Source organism: Podarcis melisellensis (genome assembly GCF_964234715.1).
Source record: "Podarcis melisellensis genome assembly, chromosome: 4".
In the NCBI taxonomy this organism is placed as follows: domain Eukaryota; kingdom Metazoa; phylum Chordata; class Lepidosauria; order Squamata; family Lacertidae; genus Podarcis; species Podarcis melisellensis.
In genome coordinates this window covers 85,091,012-85,115,290 of record NC_138531.1, presented here as the reverse complement: position 1 = coordinate 85,115,290, position 24,279 = coordinate 85,091,012, and the positions used below count along the sequence as shown (strand labels likewise).

Sequence of the window (24,279 nt, the reverse complement as noted above, 5' to 3'; positions counted from 1 at the left end):
AGAAACACAGCACCTTCCACTGTCTCAAATCCAGTAAGTGGGCAGCTTGCCTATTATCATAGAATTGTGGACTTGGAAGGGATCTCAGGTGTCCTCTAGTACAACCCCCTGCAATGCAGGAATTTCGGCTAAAGCATCCATGGCAAATAGCCATCCAACCTTTGCTTAAAAACCTCCAAGGAAGGTGAGTCCACAACCTCCTGAGGGAGACCATTCTACTGTAGAACAGCTCTTACCATCAGAAAGTTCTCCCTGAAGTTATGATATATAATGAGTTGAAGAAAATGTCTAAATTAATTTTTTTTAAAAACCAGAAGCATTTTTGTTAGGGATTGTAGGAAAAGACCTGCCAAGGAAAATAAAGAATTTATTCATGTATGCGACAACAGCAGCAAGAGTCTTAATAGCACAAGGATGGAAGAATGAGGAAACCCTGACAAAGGAACAGCGGCAAGAGAAATTGATGGATTATGCAGAATTGGTGAAATTGACATACAAACTGCGAGACAAGGACAACTGTGACTTTAAAGAAGAATGGGAACTTTTTATAAACTACTTAAAAAAACAACAAAATGAATTCCTTGGCAGGTTTTGAATAAGCATACACAAATTTATTGATTGTTAACATAATAGACAGATAATTTAAGGATCTTTACAATTTTACAATATGCAGAGAATAACAAGTGCTGAAAAATCAGAGAGAGGAGCCGAGGGAAGTTTTGGGGAGGGTTTTTCTTAGGGAGGGGGGAGGGGGAAAATGGGGGGAATGAAGATGATATGTTTTGATAATTTGTTGAAATTCTTAATAAAAATTATTTTTTAAAAAAAGAAAGTTCTTCCTGAAGTTGAGTCAGAATCCCCTTGTAACTTGAAGCCATTGGTTTGAGCTCTAACCTCTCTGAAGCAGAAGAAAACAAGCCTGCTCCATCTTCTATTGAGATATTTGAAGATGGCTATGGTATCTCCTCCCAGTCTCCTCTTTCCCAAGCTAATCCTACCCAGCTCCTCCAACCATTCCTCATCACTTGTAACTTCCTTATAACTACCAGTCCCAGCCCAGCTCTACAATTGGTTACGACAAAGTGCCTTTGAAACTTACTTTATGATTTATTATTACCCAGCACATTTCCAGAAGTAAGGAAAAGGACAGAGGTCCTTCCCTTAAGGAGCTTACAGACAATGATGAAAACAATAGATGGAAGGATAAATGAACAAATGCAGCCACAGCTACTTAACTGGGAATGATGACACTATGGGGATGAATGAGATCCAGCAGCTCAGCCACACTCCCTTACCCCGGATGAATTGTTACCTGCCAGCTGTCAGCAACAGAAGCTGCTTCCATCATGGGCTGAGCAGGATCCAGCTGTTTAGCCTTATTCCCTTGCCTCAGAGGACCCCAGAGGGATGTGTTGATTGGCAACCATCAATTGCCAGCAAGGCAGTTCCATCGCAGGCTGAGCGAGATCCAGCTGACTCAAAAGACTTTGGTAGGCGCCTGAAGAATCCCAGTTCCATATGGACACCATGCAGCTTCTGCTCTTGTGCCGGATTTGAGTGCAGTTTTAGCCTGGGAGTCTGCTTTGAGAACCTCTCGGGGCCATTCTAACATAGGAATAATGCAGGAAAGCTAAGTTTTGTTCCATTGGTTCCAGGGGGAATAAGGCTCTAATCCCAAACACCACTGAACTCAACAGGGATTGGTTCTGGGTAGACGTGGGCAGGAGTGAGGAAGGGAAGGGCCATAGCTCAGTGGCAGAGTCCCTGCTTTGGATGCACAAGGTCACAGGTTCAATCCCAGCCATCTCCAAGTAGATAGAGATAGAGGGACCAATGGACTAAGCAGGGATAAGGCAGTATCCCTATGTTCCTATGAGTTGCTGCAAGTTTAGCTGGATTGGGACCTTGTTCCAAACTGTTGCACAACGCACAGCTGTTAACCACACGATGTTTGGTTTACCATGGGGATTAGGTAATTTTCACTATAACAACCCATTTTCAGGTGTTGAAAGTTTCCTAACGTATGCAAACACCTCACTGCTATACCATGCACATTTCGGATACATACGCAGTGTTTGTTCTGAACTGTCTTTTCATCTTTCCCTTGTGTGTCTTCTCTGCTAAACTTTCCGATTACAAACTGAATCACTTATGACTGAAAGCTGCCCCAACCTCTCATTCCCTATAACCTTTCCTTTCTTCCCTTTGAACAGTTGCATTTCTCATTATGCAATGCGAGGATTTTGTGCTTTATCTGAAAAGTTGTGTAATATGTCAGAGCAGTTTCGTAAATTGCTTTACATTTTTTTAAATAACCCCCCTCCCTCAGAATTTAGTACTTTAGATTTCCTCTTATTCAAAAAACATTAAACGTAGACTGTAACAGTGAACCAGTTTTATTGCAAGCCCATTCAGGATGTAAACACATTAAAGTTGCAAGCCTAAACACACTCATCTTAAAGGAAGTCTCATTGAAATCAATGGGGTTTACTCCTGTGCTGATATGTAAAGGATTGCACAGGACATCTCAGGAAGATACATTAGCGCAGTAATAAAAAGGCAGTTAAAGTTTTGCCACTGTTTTATATGTATAGCGATTAAATACAGACTGTTGAAAAAGGCATTTTGTTTTGAAGACAGAATTCAAGATTGCATAGTTCTGGATGTACTCGACTCTTGATGTCCTGGCAGAAATGTTAATGTTTTCTTCCCTTATAGGAAATGGATTTTGAAAATGCTAACAGCTAAACCAGCTGTTGCTGTTCATGATGCAAATCACTCTTTTTGCATTCAGATCGAACTGCCACTGCTTCGACCCACGGAACAAATAGAAGGATCCTAGAACCAAAAGGAGATTGTATTATTATAGCAGATTTATATTATGGAGGGTTGGTGTCAAGACAGCAGAGGCAATGTTCCAAAACACTTTTGGGTACCATGACTGAAGAAAGGTGGGGTTTAAAATGCAAGAAAATAGAATTTTCTTGCAAATTGCAAATTGCTCATGTGGCTGTAACTGCGGACTCAGCTACATTAGTAAAAAAAAAGTGCTTTATATGTGTTATAACACTGGGACACCAGATGGCGCTGTGGAGTTCTGGCTTTCACCAACGTGATTTCCCATAATAAAGTTTACAATGCATTTTCCTGAAATGCTTTCTTGATGTGTCTAGATCCAGCCTTTGTTTGTCTTCACAATTTCCCAGTACTGGAGAAGGTTGATGGATTTAGCAAATCAAGTTTCATCTCCACTGTGTGGTGATGTTTGCCATGCAATTATCCCATGAAGGTGACTGAAAACATTCAAGGCTAATGGGCTTTGATGCCACCAAATTGTCAGAATCAGCAAACCTGGTATCATTAGTTTTTTACTGATGACGTGAATGTCACTACAGAGAAGCAGCCAGGTCTCTCTCTCCCTATGAAATCAACCAGCTCCATGATTCTATGCACGAACCCATGTTAAGTTATGCAGCAAAGTCCCCTTACCATTGTGCTGAAAGGCAGCATCAACCTTCTGGCCAATTGCAGGAAAATCTTCTCTTATTTTTCTCGGGTAGCCCTTGTCCATGGATCGATTGTTTTCATCATATCTGAAGAAGACAATTTGATAAAATGAGTTCGTTCACATCAGGCAGGGAACCTGACCAAGGTGAGTTCAGCACATCATCCTAAAAAAATTGAATGAAAGGCATATAGTATGTAAAGATATAGCGTTTTTATCATTTCTGTTTTGGCCACTATTTCTCCCCACTCCCCTTTCCTAAAATCCTTCTTAGCACAAGCACAGAAAACATGGTGAGATCACTGGTATACTCTGAACTATCCTCTATTAGGACTTCGGAGAACATTCCCTGTGATAGCCCAATGCAACATCTGTCCATGCACTGTTGCAAAATACATTCCCCAGAGATCTTACCTCCAGTACTTGTTACCAACGAAGAAATAGGTTTTCCCAGTATTTTTATCCAAAGCAGCTGCATCAATTTTCTTAATGCCTTGTGGGAAGCCCAAATGGTCAATGGTTTGGGGGTAGCCAGGCCTCATCTGTAATCCGCTAAAGACCCAGAAGTGATTATCTGTTCGAACAGGTGGAAAATGTCGTGTGAAAGAGTTTCTGGTTTCATTTAACAAAGCTCACATAGATGTCAATGTCCTCATTGCAAAACAGTGTAAATCAGTTCCAGAAGGTTTACATCTTCTAGACAGCAAGGCTTATTCTATCTCTTTTTCCTGGGGATGTCGTACGCACCAGTTGGTCTGCTGAGGAAAAAGCAAAGTTCTCCTGAGCATGGCCTGGAGAACATACGTGGGAGATGGGAAAGCCCATCTCAAAATGAAAATTGAGATTTACACGGCCCAGAATTCTTCTCCAGCTTGGATAAAAATCCAGCCTGTAGAGAGATTCCCAACTTCCCCTTCCCAGCTCGCCAGCTAGGTACTTCCTCTCCCAACCTCAGATGTTTTGGCTGGATCTGGGTCTTTATTTATTGAGTGTTGGGCACACACAAGGGAGTCCTCAGCCATTTGCCATCTCAATTTGCCAATGATGCATTAAAATGAGCATATGCAAAGCTCACAGTCCTTTTCTCACCTACCTAGCAAAGTCCCTGCTTGTCCCAAAAAGAGCAGGAGACCTCAGGAGAACCCCCCCCCGAGTCCTACCAATCACATTGCTAATAAGATGGACAGAGGGGGCATAGGAGAATAAAACCTCCATCTCTTGCTTTTCTCCTTGATTAGCTGGTCCAGCTATTGTGAAAATAAGAGAGACTGGCCTAACTCTCTAGGTTTCAGGCAGAAAATGTTAGTTTCTGTTTGCCACTGAGCAGCTGTTTAGAGTCACAAGGCTCTGTGTACATTCCAGAGACAGTCCAGGCTATTGGAAGTCTCACGGGAAAAGGGAGACGGATGTGACGTTAGTGGTTTCCTGTTTCCTTTGTTGCTTTGTTCAGTTGCTCTCTGCTTTCATAGAGAGAGGATGTATATTTCTTTTTTTTTTTTTATAAAATTTTTTATTAAGATTTTTTACAGATACATATTTAACAAACAGAATAGGTTTCATAACATCCTTTCATTCTATTGTGGACTCCCTCACGTCTCCCGCTTCCACTTCATCATTAGAAACGAATTTTTCCAAGCAAATTATCATCTTGTTTATGATCTTAAGTGCAGTATTTAGATTAAACTCAAATAAAAAATTATAATTTAATGGTAGACAGTTATTTCTGCTCTGGCTTCCTTGTTAGGATTCAACCAAATTACAGTACTTTTGTAAATAAATCTTAAATTTCTTCCAGTCTTCTTCAACCCTCTCCTCTCCCAGGTCGCGGATTCTGCCAGTCATCTCAGCTAGTTGCATATAGTCCATCAGCTGCATCTGCCATTCTTCCAGTGTGGGTAGATCTTGAGTTTTCCAGCTCTTAGCAATAAGTATCCTTGCCGCCGTTGTAGCATACATAAAAAATGTTCTGTCCTTCTTTAACACGTTCTGGCCGACCATGCCCAGAAGGAAGGCCTCTGGTTTCTTGGTGAAGGTATACTTAAATACCTTTTTTAACTCATTGTATATCATTTCCCAGAAGGCCTTCACTTTAGGGCAGGTCCACCAGAGGTGAAAGAATGTTCCTTCATTTTCCTTACATTTCCAACATTTGTTATCAGACGAATGGTGTATTTTAGCCAATTTCACTGGGGTCATGTACCGTCTATATATCATTTTCATTACATTTTCCTTCAGAGCATTACATGCTGTGAAGTTCAGCCCGGTGGTCCATAACCTTTCCCAGTCCTCAAACATAATGTTGTGCCCAATATCCTGGGCCCACTTTATCATAGCCGATTTAACCAATTCGTCTTGTGTGTTCCATTTCAGCAGCAAGTTATACATTTTTGAAAGTACCTTGGTCTTAGGTTCTAACAGTTCTGTTTCCAGTTTCGATTTCTCCACCTGGAATCCTAACTTTTTATCAATCTTAAACACTTCTTTAATCTGAGCATAGTGTAACCAGTCTCGCACTTTATCTTTCATTTTCTCTAAACTCTGCAGTTTCCAATTGTCTCCATCCCTTTCTAGTATTTCCCAATATTTTGGCCAATTGGCCTCCATATTGGGTCCTTTTCGGGCCTTAGCCTCCAAAGGTGACAGCCACCTCGGTGTTTTGTTCTCTAATAAGTCTTTGTATCTTGTCCAGACATTAAATATTGCTTTTCTGACAATATGGTTCTTAAAGACCTTGTTAATCTTAACCTTATCGTACCATAAATATGCATGCCATCCAAATGCATTGTTAAAACCTTCCAAATCCAGCACGTCCGTGTCTTCCAGAAGTAGCCAGTCTTTTAGCCAGCAGAAAGCTGCGGCTTCATAGTACAACTTTAAGTCTGGCAGGGCAAAGCCCCCTCTTTCTTTTGCGTCCGTTAATATCTTAAACTTAATTCTGGGCTTTTTGCCCTGCCAGACAAATTTGGAGATATCTTTCTGCCACTTCCGGAAGCACTCCGTTTTATCTACAATCTGCAATGTCTGAAACAAAAACAACATTTTTGGCAATACATTCATCTTAATAGCAGCTATTCGACCTAACAATGAGAGTTTCAATTTTGACCAGCTATCCAAGTCTCTCTTAATTTCAGACCAACATTTTTCATAATTATCTTTGAACAGACTCAGATTCTTTGCTGTTATGTTTACCCCTAGGTATTTAACTTTCTTAACCACAGTTAACTCTGTCTCTCTCTGAAACCGTTCCGACTCAATATCTGTCACACCTTAGTTTTTTGCTTATTTAGTTTAAATCCCGCCACCCGACCAAAATCTTGGATTAGTTGTAGTACTCTTTTCGTACTAGATTCTGGCTCCTGTAATGTCAGAACTAAGTCATCTGCAAACGCTTTAAGTTTATATTGTTTCGCTCCGACCTGTATCCCTTCCACCAACCTGTCCCCTCTAATCGTGTTCAAGAGCACCTCCAGGACCGAAATAAATAATAACGGGGAAATCGGACAGCCTTGTCGTGTTCCTTTTTCAATTTTAAACTCTTCTGTAACCACATTGTTAACTATCAGTTTAGCCTTTTGTTCTGAATATATTGCATCAATCCCATTCTCAAACCCCCGGCCCACTCCCATTTCTTTTAAATTCCCTTTCATAAACTTCCAGGATATGTTGTCAAAGGCCTTCTCCGCATCTATAAAAATTAAAACAGCTTTAGTATTTATGTCTGTTTGTAAAAGCTCCAATATATCTATAATGTTCCTTGTATTAGCAGACATATGTCTACCTGGGAGAAAGCCTGCCTGGTCTTTATGAATTACTTTGTTTAAAACCCTCTTGAATCTACTTGCCAAAACGTCTGCAAATATTTTGTAATCCACATTTAAAAGGGAGATGGGACGGTAGTTCTTAAGCTGTGTCTTTTCAGTTTCCGATTTTGGTATCAATGTGATGAAAGCTTCTTTCCACGATTCTGGCGCCTTCTTCCCCTCTAAAATTTCATTGCTGACCTCCATCAGTGGTTGTATCAAATAGTCTTTCAATGTCTTATAGTACTTGGAGGTCAGCCCGTCTGGTCCTGGTGATTTGCCCTGTTTCATGTTTTGGATGGCCTGCTCAATCTCTTGTCGTGTTATTTTACCATTCAGAATTGATCTATTTTCTTCTGACAACTTTGCCAGTCCATTTGTCTTTAAAAATTGTTTAATCGCTGCTTCATCTTGTGGCCCTTGAGTGTATAATTTTTTGAAATATCTCTGGAAACACTTTCTAATCTCTCCGGGGTTCTGGATACATCTTCCTTCAATCTCTAAATTTGTCACTGTATTTAACTTTTGTCTCCTCTTCAACTGCCAAGCTAGCAGTTTTCCACATTTATTAGCCGACTCAAAAGTTTTTTGTTTCATTAGTTTGATTTTCCATTCTATTTCCTGATTTATCAGTTTGGAGTATTGTGCTTGGTAAAGTTTGATTTCTCTCAGAATCGGCTGAGACTTCGGATTAAGTCTTAACTTCTTCTCCAACTCCTTAATTTTTTCCAAAATTTTATCTTTCCTTTCGTTTTGTTTCCTTTTCTTTACCGTGTTCTGTTGTATCAGGAACCCCCTCATCACGGCCTTACTTGCGTCCCAGATAGTTCTTTTTTCCACTGTGGTGTTCATATTGATCTCAAAATAATCCTTTAGAGCTCTTTGGGCCTTCTTGGTAATCTCCTGATCTCTAAACAGGCCATCATTCATCTTCCATCTGAAGGAACCGGTTGGAATCAATGTCATGTCCATTCTCAGTGCGTTATGGTCGGAGCATGTCTTTGGGCAGATTTCCACCTTTCTGATCTTAGGTGCCAGACCTCTAGTTATCCATATCTGGTCGATTCTTGTCCAAGTCAGTTGGGCTTCAGAGAAAAATGTTCCTTCCCTTCCCAAGGGGTTTCTCACTCTCCAAATGTCAATCCAGTCCATATTGTCTGTCATTTCAAAGAAGGTCTTTGGTAGTCTCCCATCTTTAGAAATTTTTTGACTCTGTGACTTATCCATGTTGGTTGATACAACTCCATTCATATCTCCCATCATAATGATGTTGTTGTAGTCCAGATAGTCCAGCATAGTCTCATGCAACTTCTTGTAAAATTCCGATTTTCCCTCATTTGGGGCATAAATTCCTAATATCAGTATTTTTTCTCCTTGATGTTGTACTTCTATCGCCAAAATTCTTCCATGCTCGTCTTTAAACAGAAATTTAGGTGAAAGGCTCTCTTTTGCATAAATTACCACACCTCTCTTTTTAACTGTATCCGAAGATATAAATTCCTGGCCAAGTCTTTTATTTATTAACACTTTTCTGTGGAGCCTAGTCACATGTGTTTCCTGTAAGCAAATAATGTCCAAATGTTCCTTTTTTAAGATGTGAAAGATTTTTCTCCTTTTTCCTGGAATGTTGCAGCCATTTATGTTCCAGCTCAAAAGTTGCAGAGACATCCTGAATATATCTGGTTATTCTTGCTGTGGGGGTACCTTGTTCTCAGATTTTCGGGGGTCCGGGGGTGCAGGAACCCCCGGAGGTTCAGGCCCTGGGGGTAATCCAAGTCCTTTATGAAGATCTTCTCCGTGTGCCACCAAAAACTTGTCTCTATCCTCCGGCGTTCTAATTTTGGTCTTCCTCCCTCTGAAAGTAAACGATAAACCTTGGGGAAACTCCCACCTGAAGATGATTGAGTTACTCCTTAGCAATTTTACTAATTCCGAGTAGTCTGATCGAAGATCCAACAGCTGTTTAGGAATATCCTTATAAATTTCAATTCTTTTGTCCAAAATATCCAGTGACTTTCCGTAGTGCAAGCCTAGAATCTTGTCCCTTTCCTCCTTTGATCTCAATATTATCAAACAGTCTCTGGGCTTCTCCTTCTTTATAAGTCTTCCAAGCCTAAAAGCAGATAATATTTTAAAGTCTTTTTCTTCTAAGTTCCAAAACTTGGAAAATTCTTTGGTGAGGAACTCAGTTAAGTTACCTTCTTCCACTTCTGGAATTGAGCGTATCCTTAAATTGGCCTCCCTGTTCCGAAGTTCTGTCATGGAAAAGTAGATCTGGTGTTCTCCTACTTGTTTGCTGAGTGGTCTTACTTCTTTTTCAAGCTGTCCCAATCTTTGGCTAGTGTCTTCCGCCAATTTCCGATTTTCACCTACAGCCTCCTTCAGTTCTCCAATAGATTGAACATTCTGTGCAACTTGTCCAGTTAGTCTATTTAAACTTTCTGTGTTTAAGTCAATTTTAGCTGATTGCTGGTCAACCTTTCTGTCCAGAGCCTCCAATTTTTCGAAAATTTTCTCCAAAACAGTGCCACTTGCTCCTGAGGCCATATCTTCCAGTTGTAATTCCTCAGTTTCTCCCTCCCCTGATTGTAGCAGGATGTATATTTCTTTGCTGTCTGCGTAGTAAGAAATAAAGCATAGCGATGTAGCCATAAATCTCATCACTTCCCTGTGCTAGATTCTCTGCTGAATGGGGGAACGTGCCTGAGGCTCAGGTCGTTAATTATTCGGTGGAGGGCGATTTTGAAAATGAGCTTTATCAGCTTGGCCAAGTGGAGATTCCGACTGAAAATCCTTTCCCAACTCAACCTGGAGATGATGGAGGTTGAAGCTGGAATCTTCTGCACACTAAACAGATGCTTTGCTGCTTAGCTACAGCTACAGTCCAGAGTAGAATAGTTCTCCCAATCAATGGTTGTTTACCACTCCCAAGTTCAAGGGCAGCATGTGTCCAAATGGGCATCACAAGTAAGGAAAGGGATATTGCCCACATGCCCTGTACCCTGTTGGTGCAGATCTCCCATAGGCATCTGATTGGCCATTGTGGGAAACAGTGGCCAACACCTTGGAGGCTTCTGAATGTCAGATGCTGAAACTACTTTCAACAAGACAAATAAGGATAATTTCAGGGTGGCTTACCTTTAAAAAAGAGGAGCTGATCTTTCATATTTTCATAAGCAGCTTGGATGTTAGATGGTAAAGAAGGCCAAAAGGTAGAAATCGATTCAAAATCAACTTCTGAATGACTGGGATACACTCTCCAAAGGTGCCTGAAATGAATAGGATTGTCTTGTAAATAATAAATTAAAAAATAGTCCAGTAGCACCTTAGAGACCAGCCAAGTTTGTTCTAGGTATAAGCTTTCGTGTGCATGCTTATACCTTGAACAAACTTAGTTGGTCTCTAAGGTGCTACTGGACTATTATTATTATTATTATTATTATTAATATTTAATAATAATATTTTCTTAGTGAGGAGGACAACACAGATGTTTGGTGCTTCTGCAGCCCATCTGGCTGGCTCCTAGATTGGCTTTTTAAGGATCCTTCTTAGCAATGGAGTGTTGCATCATTGCACCTTTTCCTAAAGTCCATTCTAGAATGTGTCCTTTGAGGTTGGGCGGGGGACATGGAATTATCAACTATTTCAGCAAGTCCAGCTACCACATGAAGTCTCTGAGGCACCAAAAATGCATTCTGTGAATGCTAAGTAGTTGTCAAGATTAGCTGTCAACTTCTTATCCCAAGTCCACACTCTAGTGTGACCAAGATAGGATTGGGCTCATCAAGGTCAAGGAGGAGGTCTAGTCCCCACTCAGCTCTTATGAATGAATGGATACAACTTATTCCTAAAAGGAAAAGTAAAGCACTTGGGGACATAGTTGCCGTGAGACTACCAGCTCATCCCTCACAGACAAGGTTCCTGCTGGGTTGCATCGGGTGTGTGTGAGTCATTTATAAGTGCTTTTTCTTCATACGCACATACTCCATTCAACATAATTGCATGCATTTCTATAATGATGATTTTAATTAATTAAAAGAATCTCTACAGCTTGGAAATGTAAAGAAAAAGAAGGTACTTTTTATCATATGTGGTGGACGTGTCCCAAGGTGAAAGACTTCTGGGAAAAGATTTATAATGAGTTGAAAAAAATGTTGAAAAATACATTTATTAAGAAACCAGAGGCCTTTCTACTTGGAATATTAGGATTGGAACTACCCAAAAAAGATGTTAGATTGTTTTGTATGCCACTACAGCGGCAAGACTTTTATTAGCCAAAAACTGGAAATCGCAAGAAATACCAACAATAGAGGAATGGCAGATGAAGATGATGGATTTTTTGGAGCTGGCCGACCTGACTGGAGGAATCTGTGACCAGAAAGAAGAGGAGATACAAGAGGACTGGAAGAAATTTAAAGAATATTTAGCTAAATATTGTGATATAATTAGAAAATTCTTGGAAGTAATAAATAGGGTTAGGGGTAGAATAAGAATAAGTGGTAGTAAATTTTAAGGATTAGAATATGAATAAAGGAGAAGAGGTTAGTAAATGAAAGTAGTTAAAATATTAGAAATATGAATTTGGAGAACTGCTATTTTGGAGATATAAGGAAATTCAGTTAGAGGGGATTTGAGGAAGTCAGCTGACAATGGAATGAGAATTAGGTATTGGAGGAAATTATCTCTTTTTGTGTTTGTTGTCGTGTGTTTTTCTTTGTTGTGTGTTTCGTTGTGATAAATGTGAAAATTAATTTAAAAAATTGGAAAAAAAGAATCTCTACAGCTGTCCATCCACACACTTGTTTGCATATTCAGGCTGCGGGGCAAATGCAAACTTCAGTTTTCAAACAGATACTAAGGGTGCTTGTACTTACTTGCCCCGTAGGAAAATGATTTCTCTTCTCATCGTAGTGACGGCATCAAACGTCATTTTTGGATCACAGGCCTTAGGGATTGATGGCTTCACTGGCTTTTTGGGTGGATTTTGCGATGGTCCTAAAAATAAGGAGCATTTCAATCTCTTGCCGACAATATTTACCTCTCCTCCCCTAAGTTCAAGTTTTATCTTGCGAAGTAGGTTATGCTGAGAGATTGTACCTGGCCTGAGGCTCTCCAGGGAGCTTCGTCATGGGGATTTGAACTTGGGCTTATCCTGTCACCTCTCAAGCAGGCAAATAAGTGCAGGAGGCTGGACAGTTCTTCCAAGACCTGGGCAAGTGTACCCATATGTCCTCCCCTCTGCATGGGCCTGAGTGGAAGTTTGTGTGTTTGTGTGTACACCGACACACAAGCACATACATACAAATACACACACACACACACACACACACGACTGTCCGTTTCAACTCACTGAAGAAAACACATTTGTACACACAACTTAGGATTCTAAGCATACATTCTAACTTTAGAGATGTAGATTTTTTGCTCTTGTTTTGCACATGTTTTGGACATCTTCTCTTGTCTTACCATAGATGGCCTGAATGCCATCAATATCATCTTGGGTGAGTGGGAAATCGATGGGCTCCATGAGTTTGTAATTGGGGAACATCAGTGCTCTTGGGTCGCCAGAATGTGCAAGGCCGAGGGCATGGCCAATCTCATGAGTAGCAACAAGCATCAGGTTGAATTCTAAATGACGAAACAAGTGCGCAAAGACAAGTTACATGTGCAGCCTGACGTGTGTTCTGCCTCCCGCTGAATTCCATGGGTCTTACTCTCAAGTAAGTGTGTCCACAATTGCTTGGATGAAGATGGAGAAAATAGCAAATATTTAAAATGTATTTATAATGCATACCACAACTTGCTATGGATTTGCATTCCAGTACAGTGGTACCTCAGGTTACATAGGTTTCAGGTTAAAGACTCCACTAACCCAGAAATAGTGCTTCAGGTTAAGAACTTTGCTTCAGGATGAGAACAGAAATCGTGCTCCGGCAGCACGGCAGCAGCAGGAGGCCCCATTAGCTAAAGTGGTGCTTCAGGTTAAGAACAGTTTCAGGTTAAGAACAGACCTCTGGATTGAATTAAGTACTTAACCTGAGGTACAACTGTATAACCTTTAACCTGAACTAAGGAGGGAATGAAAATTCTAAAGGTTCCTATTTGAAGGGTGTGCTTGGGTGCCCAACAAAATTTCAATTTTTCTCATTTAAGTTTCACTTTATGTTTTCTCTCAAGAATTGAAGAAAGAGCCCTGTGGTACAGAGAGGCATGGAAGGCTACACGGGGCCTCCAGACCTGAAGTTTCCCACCCCAAGGCCTAAATAAAAATCAACCCTACGTGGAGCCATCATTTCTGCAAGGGACCCTTGTTCAACTTACGGACTAGGCTGGCGGTCCAATTTTCATCGTCATCCAAGTGGACGTTTCCACGGAAGGGGTCGCTGGGGGGGAATGCATGACCAAGGACTCCCAGAGGACCGTCAAAACGCCGAGGACAGTTGCCATGTGCTGATCGAAAGCATAGGGAGGAGTCATTATTCATGTACTGCTATAGCAATGGAAAGAGTTCAACGAATCTCATATACTACCTCCAGTTACAAACACAATATAGAAGTCTGCTGTCTCTTCGTAAACCCTCCTGAAAGTCAGAGGAGTCACTGCACTCCAAATTTCAAACGCCTTTTGGATAGATGTGTCCACATCAGCTTGTTTCATATCAGGGGTGTAATTCACAATCCTAAAGGAATAAAATGCAAGAAATGGTTTCACCCTCATCCTTATCATTGCTGTCACAATCCACGATGAGCTTTTAAGAACTGAAGATTTTAATTAAGTTCAGAGATGGGCTGGAGAAGTTGCCAAGCAGCTTTTAATTTCTGGCAGATTTCACTTTTGATCAGTTCCAGAATATGGGCCCAATTCACATGACTTGATGTTGTTGTTGTTGTTGAATCAAATGTGATGAATTTAAGCTGATCTCCATCACCCCCCCCCCGACATTTTGTTGCAATTAACTGGTTTTGTACATGTTCCAGCTTTCTGTTGACTACGTCCTGATGCAGCCAGCAGGATTAACCATCTGTTCCTATGCATTTTTAATCAGATGAAAGTCCACATACACAAGTAAATGTGTCTTACTAATCAATCTTATGCATATATATATATTTTTAAAAGGTAAAGGACCCCTGACAGTTAAGTCCAGTTGCGAACGACTCTGGGGTTGCGGTGCTCATCTTGCTTTACTGGCCGAGGGAGCCGACGTTGGGTCATGTGGCCAGCACGACTAAGCCGCTACTGGTAAAACCAGAGCAGTGCACGGAAATGCCGTTTACCTTCCCACCAGAGTGGTACCTATTTATCTACTTGCACTTTGATGTGCTTTTGAACTGCTAGGTTGGCAGGAGCAGGGACCGAGCAACGGGAGCTCACCCCGTCACAAGGATTTGAACCTCCGACCTTCCAATCAGCAATCCCTAGGCTACCCAAGGAGGCAAAGTCAGGCAACCACAGGGCAGCAGATATAGATCTTTATTCCGTCCTTGTTGCCAATGTAGATCTCCACTCACCCCTTCTTCCCTGGTGGGGAGGAAGGGGAGCCCTTTCGTAGTTTGTCTCAGATGCCAAAATGTCTTGGGCCATCCCTGCTTCGTAAACACACTTACTGGAGAGTAAAACTCATCAAATTCAGCAGGAGTTACTTCTAACTAATAGGAACAGGTAGTTAATTAGTCTATGTAGGTGTATTCACAAGACCAGGTTAGCCTGTCAAAATCCACTGAAACAGAGCCCTTCTTCTGGGTTGATTCCACTATGGAAGCAATGGTCATGGAAAGCAAGTCTAAGACTAAGGATAAGTTGTCTAAGAATCATTCCAAAGCAGTTTAAGTAGGGCACTGAAGGGCATCTTAAATACACAGGCCAGGTAAAGGCTGTGGCTCAGTGGTAAGAGCATTTGCCTTGCATACAAAATTCACAGGTTCAATCCCCAACATCTCCATATCGGACTGTAGATATAACATTCTTATAACGTTTAATGCCATTTCCATCTGCTGGTGTCTCGCTGCTCTGCAGCACCCTCTGGTGTTCCATTTTAATAACACATTTTTAACGTTCTAAACCACAAGTGTAGATGCGCCCCTGGAAACCAGGAAAGCCACTGCCAGCCAGTGTGGATGATCTTGAACTAGATGGGTTGATGGTCTGACTCAGTATAAGTCAACTTCCCATGTTCCTTTGGCTATTGTTCTTTACTCTGTACTCAGCAACATTCGTAAAAATAACACCATGACACCAGATGGCGCTGTGGAGTCCCGTCTTTTGCCAATGGGATTTCCCTGTATGAAGTTTACAACACGTTTAATTGAATCACTTTTTAAAAATGTGTCTATATCAGGCACCCCCAAACTCGGCCCTCCAGATGTTTTGGGACTGCAATTCCCATCATCCCTGACCACTGGTCCTGTTGGCTAGGGATGATAGGAGTTGTAGTCCCAAAACAGCTGGAGGGCTGAGTTTGGGGATGCCTGGTCTAGATCCATCCTAGATGTGCATGTTACCATTCGGAATAGGGAATCTCCCACACCTCCCATGATTCATCCTAACTGCCACCCAAAATTCTTTGTTACCTGTATGTAAGCTTGGTTTTCTCCCACCCAGGAAGGGCCAGGACGTACTGTCCAATATCAGGTACGCCACATCTGGGTTGCTCCATCACGTTCATGGTGTCAGCGTCTATCATTCCAGTTACGTTCAGTCCAAAAAATTCTTGCATTTGTTGGATTTTCTCCACAAAGGAAGATTTATTGCTTTTCCAGCCTCGTTGTTGTGGTTCATTTTCCTGCTCATAAAACTGATTTAGATATTCCTGATAAAAAGAGATAATAGTAAATTTGCTACAGGATTGGGAAGGGGCCTTCTAAAAACAACCACCACCACCACCACCTGTTGTGATTTCTGCATCAGAATATGAAGAATTTTGCATTTTCCAAGGAACAAATAACAATTTCTAAGGAATATTAAATAAATTAAAAAATCCTCTCTAGTTATTATTTGATCACCTCTGCTGATTTATCATCATCATCATCATCATCATTAGAAGGAACCATGAGTGTCTATAATTTATTTAACTGGAAAAAATTTCTGTACTGCTAATGTTAAGAAAAAATACAGCATAAAGCCAACAATAACCGCATGGTTGTTTAGGATCCATTTATTATTTATAAACATATTTACATATTTTATTTCATTTAATTTAAAAAAAAATCAAAGTGGCTTACAGCAACGGTACATAAAACTCTTCTGTCTGGTGAAGAGGAATGGGGGTCTCCCCTCCTCCTGTGACAAGCTCCCCCCCGGTCATTATAATCAATTACTTGATGTTCACCCAAAATTCCCATGACAGATTAAAACAATAAATCACAATATTAAGAAGAGTATAAAACTAATTATAATCACAGAAAGAAGGCAAATCCTACATCTCTCTTTTTTTTAACACTGTCCTTTGGCCCCACCCACAAATTATTTGGTCCCACCCACCTGTTTTTGGGCCCCACCCACTTTGCTTTGGTCTATTATACCAGCCTTGCAAATGGGTACAAAAAAAAGGTTGTAGCCTAAATGGTTAGGAGTCTGTCTTTCCATGATCACAGAGGGTGGGCGACAGGAACCACCAGCAAAGTGGTTAATGGCTTACATCAATTTATTCAAACCTGGTCGCTATAGGTGACTAGGTGACTAGGAATTCTTTGCAGGTGAGTGAGCAGGATTGCCAAAAAGGGGGATTTATTATACAGTAATTATTTCATTTTTAACCTTTCCTATCTCCAAAGTCTCAGGGTAAGCAATAATACCAGAAAGGGTGCTGAGGCCAAGAATAATCACCCCCAGTTGCATTTTATTTAGGCATTCCTCCCCCCCCCCCGCCACCAATCATTTAATCTAGGTGCAACATTGAGAAAATCTGAAATACTGAGAACAAAAGTGAAGCACAGTAGTGATCAGGAAAGTGAGACTGATCTTTTGAACGGTGTTCAAAGAACGTACATGTGCACCAAAATAATAACTCCAACCCACATCCACAGACACTTTGAGTTGAATCTAGCCCTCATCGTCCCCGAACGAAAAGCACAAAGAGAAAGAAGGGAAAGAACGAGGAAAGTAGAGGGGGTGAAAATAATGGCTCTACTTAGAAGGGGTTGTAGTATAGATGATCATCTAGCGCAAAAGAAGGATGGAGATTATAGTGGACTGATCATCGGCTGGATAGCTCAGTCAGTAGAGCATGAGGCTCTTAATCTCAGGGTTGCGGGTTTGAACCCCACGTCGGGCAAAAAATTCCTTCATTGCAGGAGGTTGGATTAGTTGATCCTTGTGGTCCCTTCCAACTTAATGATTCTATGATTAATGATTCTATGATTCTTAATGATTCTATGATCTATCACGAGGCTCAGTTGACATTTGTTGGTTTTTTTCCATTTTTTAAAATTAATTTTCCAAATTTATAACAGATAGAAAAAAGAAAATAAAACAAACCAACAAACATTTAACCTGATTATAATAATTCCACTTTTGTTAATATTGTTAGGTGACTTCCTCGAATCCCCCTGTCTGAGTTTCCATATAAATCATTGTAACAGTTTACCCAAACTATTTTCCCATAAAATTTACTCGGTCAATTAACATCTTACTTTCTTTTCATTTTTAACTTTAACACAGTATTTTACACATCACATTTTCAAACCCTAAGCCTATTTGGTGCTCGCAAGTAATTCTAATTATATTATCTTAAGATATTTAGCTAAAGAGGCTCAGGTGAATTTGAACCAGCCCACGCATCACCTTTCAGCACTTAGGCGCAAGTAAAGAAAGTCCTTCAATAATTTCTTCAAATCAACATCAACATATTACAATGCTGAGCACTTTCAGGGACTCACAGTGCTTCCAGTACAATCTCTTACAACAACTCTGCAACAAATTAATCCAGTATAATTGTCATATTGCAGATGTAGGGAGTGAGATTGGGTGATAGTGGCTTGTTACAGACCACCTTCATCACAAAGGTGAGGTCTGAACCAGGGACCTCCTTATTTGCCGCTCCGTTTCTTAGACACCACACTACCTCAGAAGAACTGCCATTCCTGATCAGCCACACCAGCCCCTGCCCCAAAAGATCTGCCAGAAATATCCTTAGGCTCAAGCCTTGCTTCCAGAGGAAGGGCCCTGGAATTAGAATCGGAAAGGCATGCACTAGCAATGACCTCCGAGTTTCTCAGGGGCTGATTACGTTTGTTACCTGTGCGAGCTGTCTTTTTTGTTCTTCACTTTGCTTCCCTGAAAAAATGGGCAATCCGTACGAAAACGTGACCGACAGTAGGACAAGCAGGAGACTCGTCATCTTAAAGCTGGGTGGTCTTGCTTTGTGAGACAGGTCGGTGGCATATTCTGCTCCTGCAGTAATTCTGACTTTCAGGCTCCTTTCTGCTTTAGGTTTCATAAAGCCAGCTGTGGACTGACTCACAGTTTATCATGCTCTGATTAGCAACAGAAAACATAAGGCTCACTAGAGGGTGTCACAATGCAAGTAAACTCAAAAAGCCTGATTTTGTAACCCTTTGTTGCAGCTAATAAATGATGTTCTGCAAACTCCCCCACCCACCAAAAACCCCCAACACACACACACACACACACAAAACATCCGACTTGCTGATAAGCTTCTTTAGCAGCCTGACACCATATTGACAAGCATATCTGCAATGAAAGAACTGTGTCCAACTTTTGAGACACTTGCTAACAAGAAGGTATGCTTGGGATGAAGATGTAAAACAGGAAATGTTTTTGCAACTCTAGAGTGGCTGTTTTAACCCATAAGCAATCCAAGCACACTTTGTCCTCCTCCTGTTCCTACGTCATCATCGTGAAATGCCCCCCCCCAAATGTCACAATTAAAACAAGTACAATTTAAATCAAAGTCATAAAATAAAACCACAAAACGACCAAGGAAGCAAGCCTCTTTGTCCTGAAGCTGAGACTAGACGCTGCCACAAAAGCAAATGTTTTTCCTCCACTTGAAGATCTACTTTGAGTACAGATCTCATGATTGATACAAAGGTCAGACAATCAGCATTGCAAACAGACTAGCTGTGAGAATGTTAAGTGGCTTCAAGATTGACAGATTGGCCTGACGATCAGTGCTCTGCACAAATGTCTTCTGAAGCAAACCAGGAAAAAACAGGTTTCTGGTGAAGCTGATATGGGGAAGAAGATAGTATGTGTGTCTAAAATACTGTAAGGTGAATTTCTGCTGCAGACTCACTTCTGAAACAATGTACTCTCTCTCACACACACGAAAACTTGCACCTTGTATTCAAGGCCAGCCAATGGAAGGGCATACAAAATAGCATAGCACCCAAGAATGAGTCTTCATCCCAGCTTTTCCTCACCCATTGCTTGTTCCTGTGCTCTACCATGTATCCTGTTCACCAGAGGTGGTCAACCTGGGGCCCCAGTTCAGCTTAATTTCCTATAGGTGGCAAGGAAAGGGAAAACAGTGGGAAAGGACTGGTAGAAGAGAGAGAGAGAGAGAGAGAGAGAAGGTCCGCTGTCAGCACATGTCCTTTAAAGGATTATCCCCTGAGAATGTGCCTGTGCACCATAAGAAAAAGGTCCCCGAATGCTGTTCCACACCCAGGCTGTATGTGGTCTGAGACCAAAAGAGGGAGGGAAGGAATATGACAAAGGTAGCTAATTTTACATAGGAGACATGTTGGATTAGACCAGAAGTCCATCTAATCCCACAGAAGCTAACTAGGTGTCCTCAGTGTGCCCCTTGGAGGAGAAGACCTTTGTTCAGCTCACCTCCCACTTCAGGAGCTGGTACTAATCTTCTGGAAATCCTCCATCAACCACAAATTGCTGACATTTCCTCTGTTGAGTAAGTTTGCAAAACATGTTTCAAAACTCATATATTCCAAAACAAGTTGTTGTCAGCAGGAGGTTGTCTGTTCATGTAGAGCAGGGATGGGGAACCTGAGGCCCTCCAAATGATCATAGAATCTCAGAGTTGGAAGGGACCCCAAGGGTCATCTAGTCCAACCCCCTGCAATGCAGGAATCTCAACTCAAGCATCCATGACAGATGGCTGTCCAACCTCTGCTTCAAAACCTCCAAGGAAGGACAGTCCACTACCTTCCCAAGGGAGATCATTCCACTGTTAAATAGCTCTGATTGTCAGAATGTTTATCCGAATTTTAGTCGGAATTTCCATTCTTGCAGCTTGTAGCCATTGGTTCGAAAATCTGAATTCATTTAAAGTAGCTAGGTGTTCCCTTACTACCTCTTTTCCTATCTTGGGCTGCAGCTCCCTCCTTACATCATTTATTCTTTTATCACCAGGTTGGGCATCACTTTTCTTTTGGGTGAAGACAGAGGCAAAGTAGCTGTTGAGTAGTCCTACCTTTTCTCTGTCACCCAATAGCATTTCTCCATCTTCCCCATGCAGAGGACCTACCACTTGATGTTAGACTACAACTCCCATCAGACCATACCATTGGCAATGCTGACTGTGGCTGATCGGAGGTGTAATCCAACAACTTCTAGTGGGCAATACGTTCCCCATCCCTGTCTCCCCTCAAGGCCCTATAGGTACTAGGAGGAGAGGAAGTTCTCAGAACCTCAAAAGGATGAGGAGGTTCACCATCGTCTGCAAAACTGCCTGTTACTAAATTCCCTTGCTGCAACTTTCATCACCATGAGGCAACATCTGTGCTCTGTTTTAAGCTTCTTGCTTCACCACCATCCTGTTCCCGTGGAGTAGAACACAAATTTATCAGCAGAATGTGACTTGTTGTTTATATGCAGTAACATATTTTGGGAACTGGTTTCTCCATTTGTTCTCCATAGCTTTGGACATCTCTTGAGATATCATTGCCAAACTCAGCACAAGGTGTCCTGAGGTTGGGGTGGCAGACTTCCTCACCCTTTGGATTCCCAGCGCCATTTTGAATCAAAATGATGCAATGAGAAAGTCACTTTGGTGTGACTTTTGTTTTGTTTTATTTATTAAATTTGTATACTGGCCTTCGTCCGAAGACCACAGGGCTGTTCACAACATAAAAATGCAAAATGAAAGCACAAAATATGTAACAAAACAAAGCAATTACTCCCCTCCCAGAGACACATTTAAAGTGCCGTAGAATGTTAATCAGGATGCAGGTGGCGCTGTGGATGAAACCACAGAGCCTAGGACTTGCAGATCAGAAGGTTGGCGGTTCGAATCCCAGCTGGCCACATGACCCAGAATCTGTACACCGGCTCCCTCGGCCAATAAAGCGAAATGAACTCCGCAATCCCAGAGTTGTTCACGACTGGACCTAATGGCCCTTTACCTTTACCTAGAATGTTAATCAGCCCAATGGCTGGTTGAAGAGAAACGTTTTTGCCTGATGCCTAAAGATATGTAATGAAGGCACCAGGTGAGCTTCCTCAGGGAGTCTATTCCACAAATGGAAAGCCACAGCTTAAAATGCCTCTTCCCATGTTGCCACCCTGCAGACCTCTTGTTGGAAAGGCCCCTCTAGAACATTACAAAATGTACGTCTTATTATATCATATTATACTGGCCTTTAAGTGCATAAGAACATTGTGTTTGCCCGTGAACATTTTCAGACTAAAAGTGCTCTGAAATATATGTGTTTGTGTGTGTTCCCTGATCCTATGGCAGCTCTTGCTACAGTGTCATCATATTTTGTTAGGGTTTCTGGGCTTGGCCCTGGCCAACCTTTCATTCTCCACTGGTTCTTCCATAAGAGCATAAGGAGAACCTGCCAGATCAGGCCTATGGTCCATCTAGTCTAGCATCCTGTTCTCACAACGGCCAACCAGATGCTTGTGGGAAACCAAGCAGAAAATGAGCACAACAGCCCTGTGTTCCCTTGCAACTGGTGCTGAGAAGCATTATTGCCTCCAGCCACAGAGGCAGAGCATAGCCACCATGACTTGTAGTGACTGATAGCCTTCTCTTCCATGAAGACTCCTCCTCTGCTTTTCTCTTCTCAAGGTAGGTATCCGCTCTTGCAATTTTTCATTAGTTTCAGGTCACCAAAGAGGCATGTTGAAAAGCACATAGCCTCAAGAGGAGATGTGCGCTCCATACTGATGTTTATCCCACAGTGGAAACTGGCAAAGAATGTAAACCACTGACATGGAGCGATGTCATAATTGCTGCTTGTAAACGAGATAAGATTACACATCAGTGCTTCGTGTTGTGACATCGCCTTCCTACTGAAATGCGGAAAGACACAATTCACGTTACCAAATTCCCTTCCGCACTGTTCTTCCTTCTTATTCTCTCCCTCTGCCCACAGGTTCTTTTCTAAGAAGCTGAGTCAGTCTCCAAATCTGTCTGGAAATGAACGTAACTGGGAGATCAGGCTCCTGGGAGAGCATTTGCAAAGTAGATCTAGTGGATATAGGAGATGTGAGGCCTCCTTTGCCCACCTTCAAATGGTCCCCTGTAAGCATCTCCTATGCCCCACATTTCCATTATTTTAAGAATTGCTGGACTGGGACTGAGCAATGTCTTCATCCCCCTCCCTCGGGATGTTTGGTGAAACATATGAAATCCTTTGTGGGTGTGGATGAATTTTTAGTGCTCAGCTGGATCACCTGAAATTCATGATTTGCCTACGGGTTTCTTCTTCCTCTTTCCCCCTTCCCTTTCCAAAGCAATCCAGCTACAAATTATGTTCTGCTTGTTATCTGCAGCTGAGAAAAGATCCCTCAAGATAGCCAGTGTGGTGTAGTAGTTAAGAGTGGTGGATTCGTAATCTGGTGAACTGGGTTCGCTTCCCCACTCCTCCACATGCAGCTGCTGGGTGACCTTGGGCTAGTCACACTTCTCTGAAGTCTCCCAGCCTCACTCACCTCAAAGAGTGTTTGTTGTGGGGGAGGAAGGGAAAAGAGATTGTTAGCTGCTTTGAGACTCCTTAGGGTAGTGATAAAGCGGGATATCAAATCCAAACTACTCTTCTTCTTCTTCTTCACAGGGTGAGAGCATACTGTCACCCCTTACCTGCCTCTTTAAGGTAATAATTTTTAACACACACCCCGCCCTGAGACGGTGGAAGCAGAGTGAGAACCCCAATTTGAATCTGGTTATGGACGAAGGGAGCTTTACTAGATTTGAATTGGATCCACCCTATTCTAGGGCTGCCATACAATCGGAATCTCCAGGACATAGCCGGGATTCGTCCATCAAAAATGGCGTTCGGGTGGAATTTTCGGAAATCGGTTTAAATGTGTGGGAGAACCTGGGTATAAGGCAGACCATATTAGAAGTGTTGATTTTGGGGGGCAAATTTCCATTAAAAATAGCTTAAAAGCTTCATTTTGGGAGGAGATTTTCATTTTTTGAAATATGGCAACCCTACCCCATTCCTGAGGTGAATTCATATTCCGGCTTTCCCCCGTCAAATGTTTGTCCCTCTACCCTGAACTTCAAAATGATGTTGTTGTTTGTTATAGTAATTTCATATGCAAAAAAAATTTATTTTGGTTTGGCGGGTAATTTTTTAAAAAAAGAGTTATCAGGATCTGAACACACACACACACAAACATATGGCACAGTGTGTGCAGTCTGGGATTACCAAGTGCTGTCCTGGGTTGAATGGCATGCACCATACACAACCATGGTGCGCTTTGGGGAAACCAATCCTTTGTACCCCAGTGAGATAGAGCAGCTAAACTGGGGAGTGTTGTATGACTGGTTCATCTCCCTTCTCCCAGAGCCTCTGGGTCTGTGGAAAATGGGTATATTAAATAGTACTTCGATAATAGGGAGAGTTCAGCCAACAATTCATGAAGGCTGCTGAAGAAAACAACTATGTGTGTGGAGATGACCATGTGTTAATTTGTGCCAGTTAACCATGCTGTCTTTTTCAGTATGAGGAATCAACCCTGAAGATCACATAGTTCAGGGGTGCCCAAACTTTTTTCAAAGAGGGCCAGATTTGATGAAGTGAACATGCTTGAGGGCCT

The 24,279-nt window shown here is 41.7% G+C and overlaps 1 protein-coding gene across 1 annotated transcript; it reads right to left on the bottom strand.

Annotated features, from left to right (window-relative positions):
• Positions 1-2,380: 2,380 nt before the first annotated feature.
• LOC309369179 (matrix metalloproteinase-27-like) lies at positions 2,381-18,804 on the bottom strand. Its single transcript, XM_081909936.1, has 10 exons — positions 18,539-18,804; positions 15,873-16,111; positions 13,836-13,984; positions 13,627-13,755; positions 12,772-12,933; positions 12,180-12,300; positions 10,444-10,574; positions 3,920-4,079; positions 3,490-3,593; positions 2,381-2,838 (listed from the first exon to the last, which is right to left on the bottom strand). Exons 1-10 carry the CDS (start codon positions 18,737-18,739, stop codon positions 2,738-2,740), a joined length of 1,497 nt encoding a protein of 498 aa, XP_081766062.1. The 5' UTR covers positions 18,740-18,804; the 3' UTR covers positions 2,381-2,737.
• Positions 18,805-24,279: the final 5,475 nt, after the last annotated feature.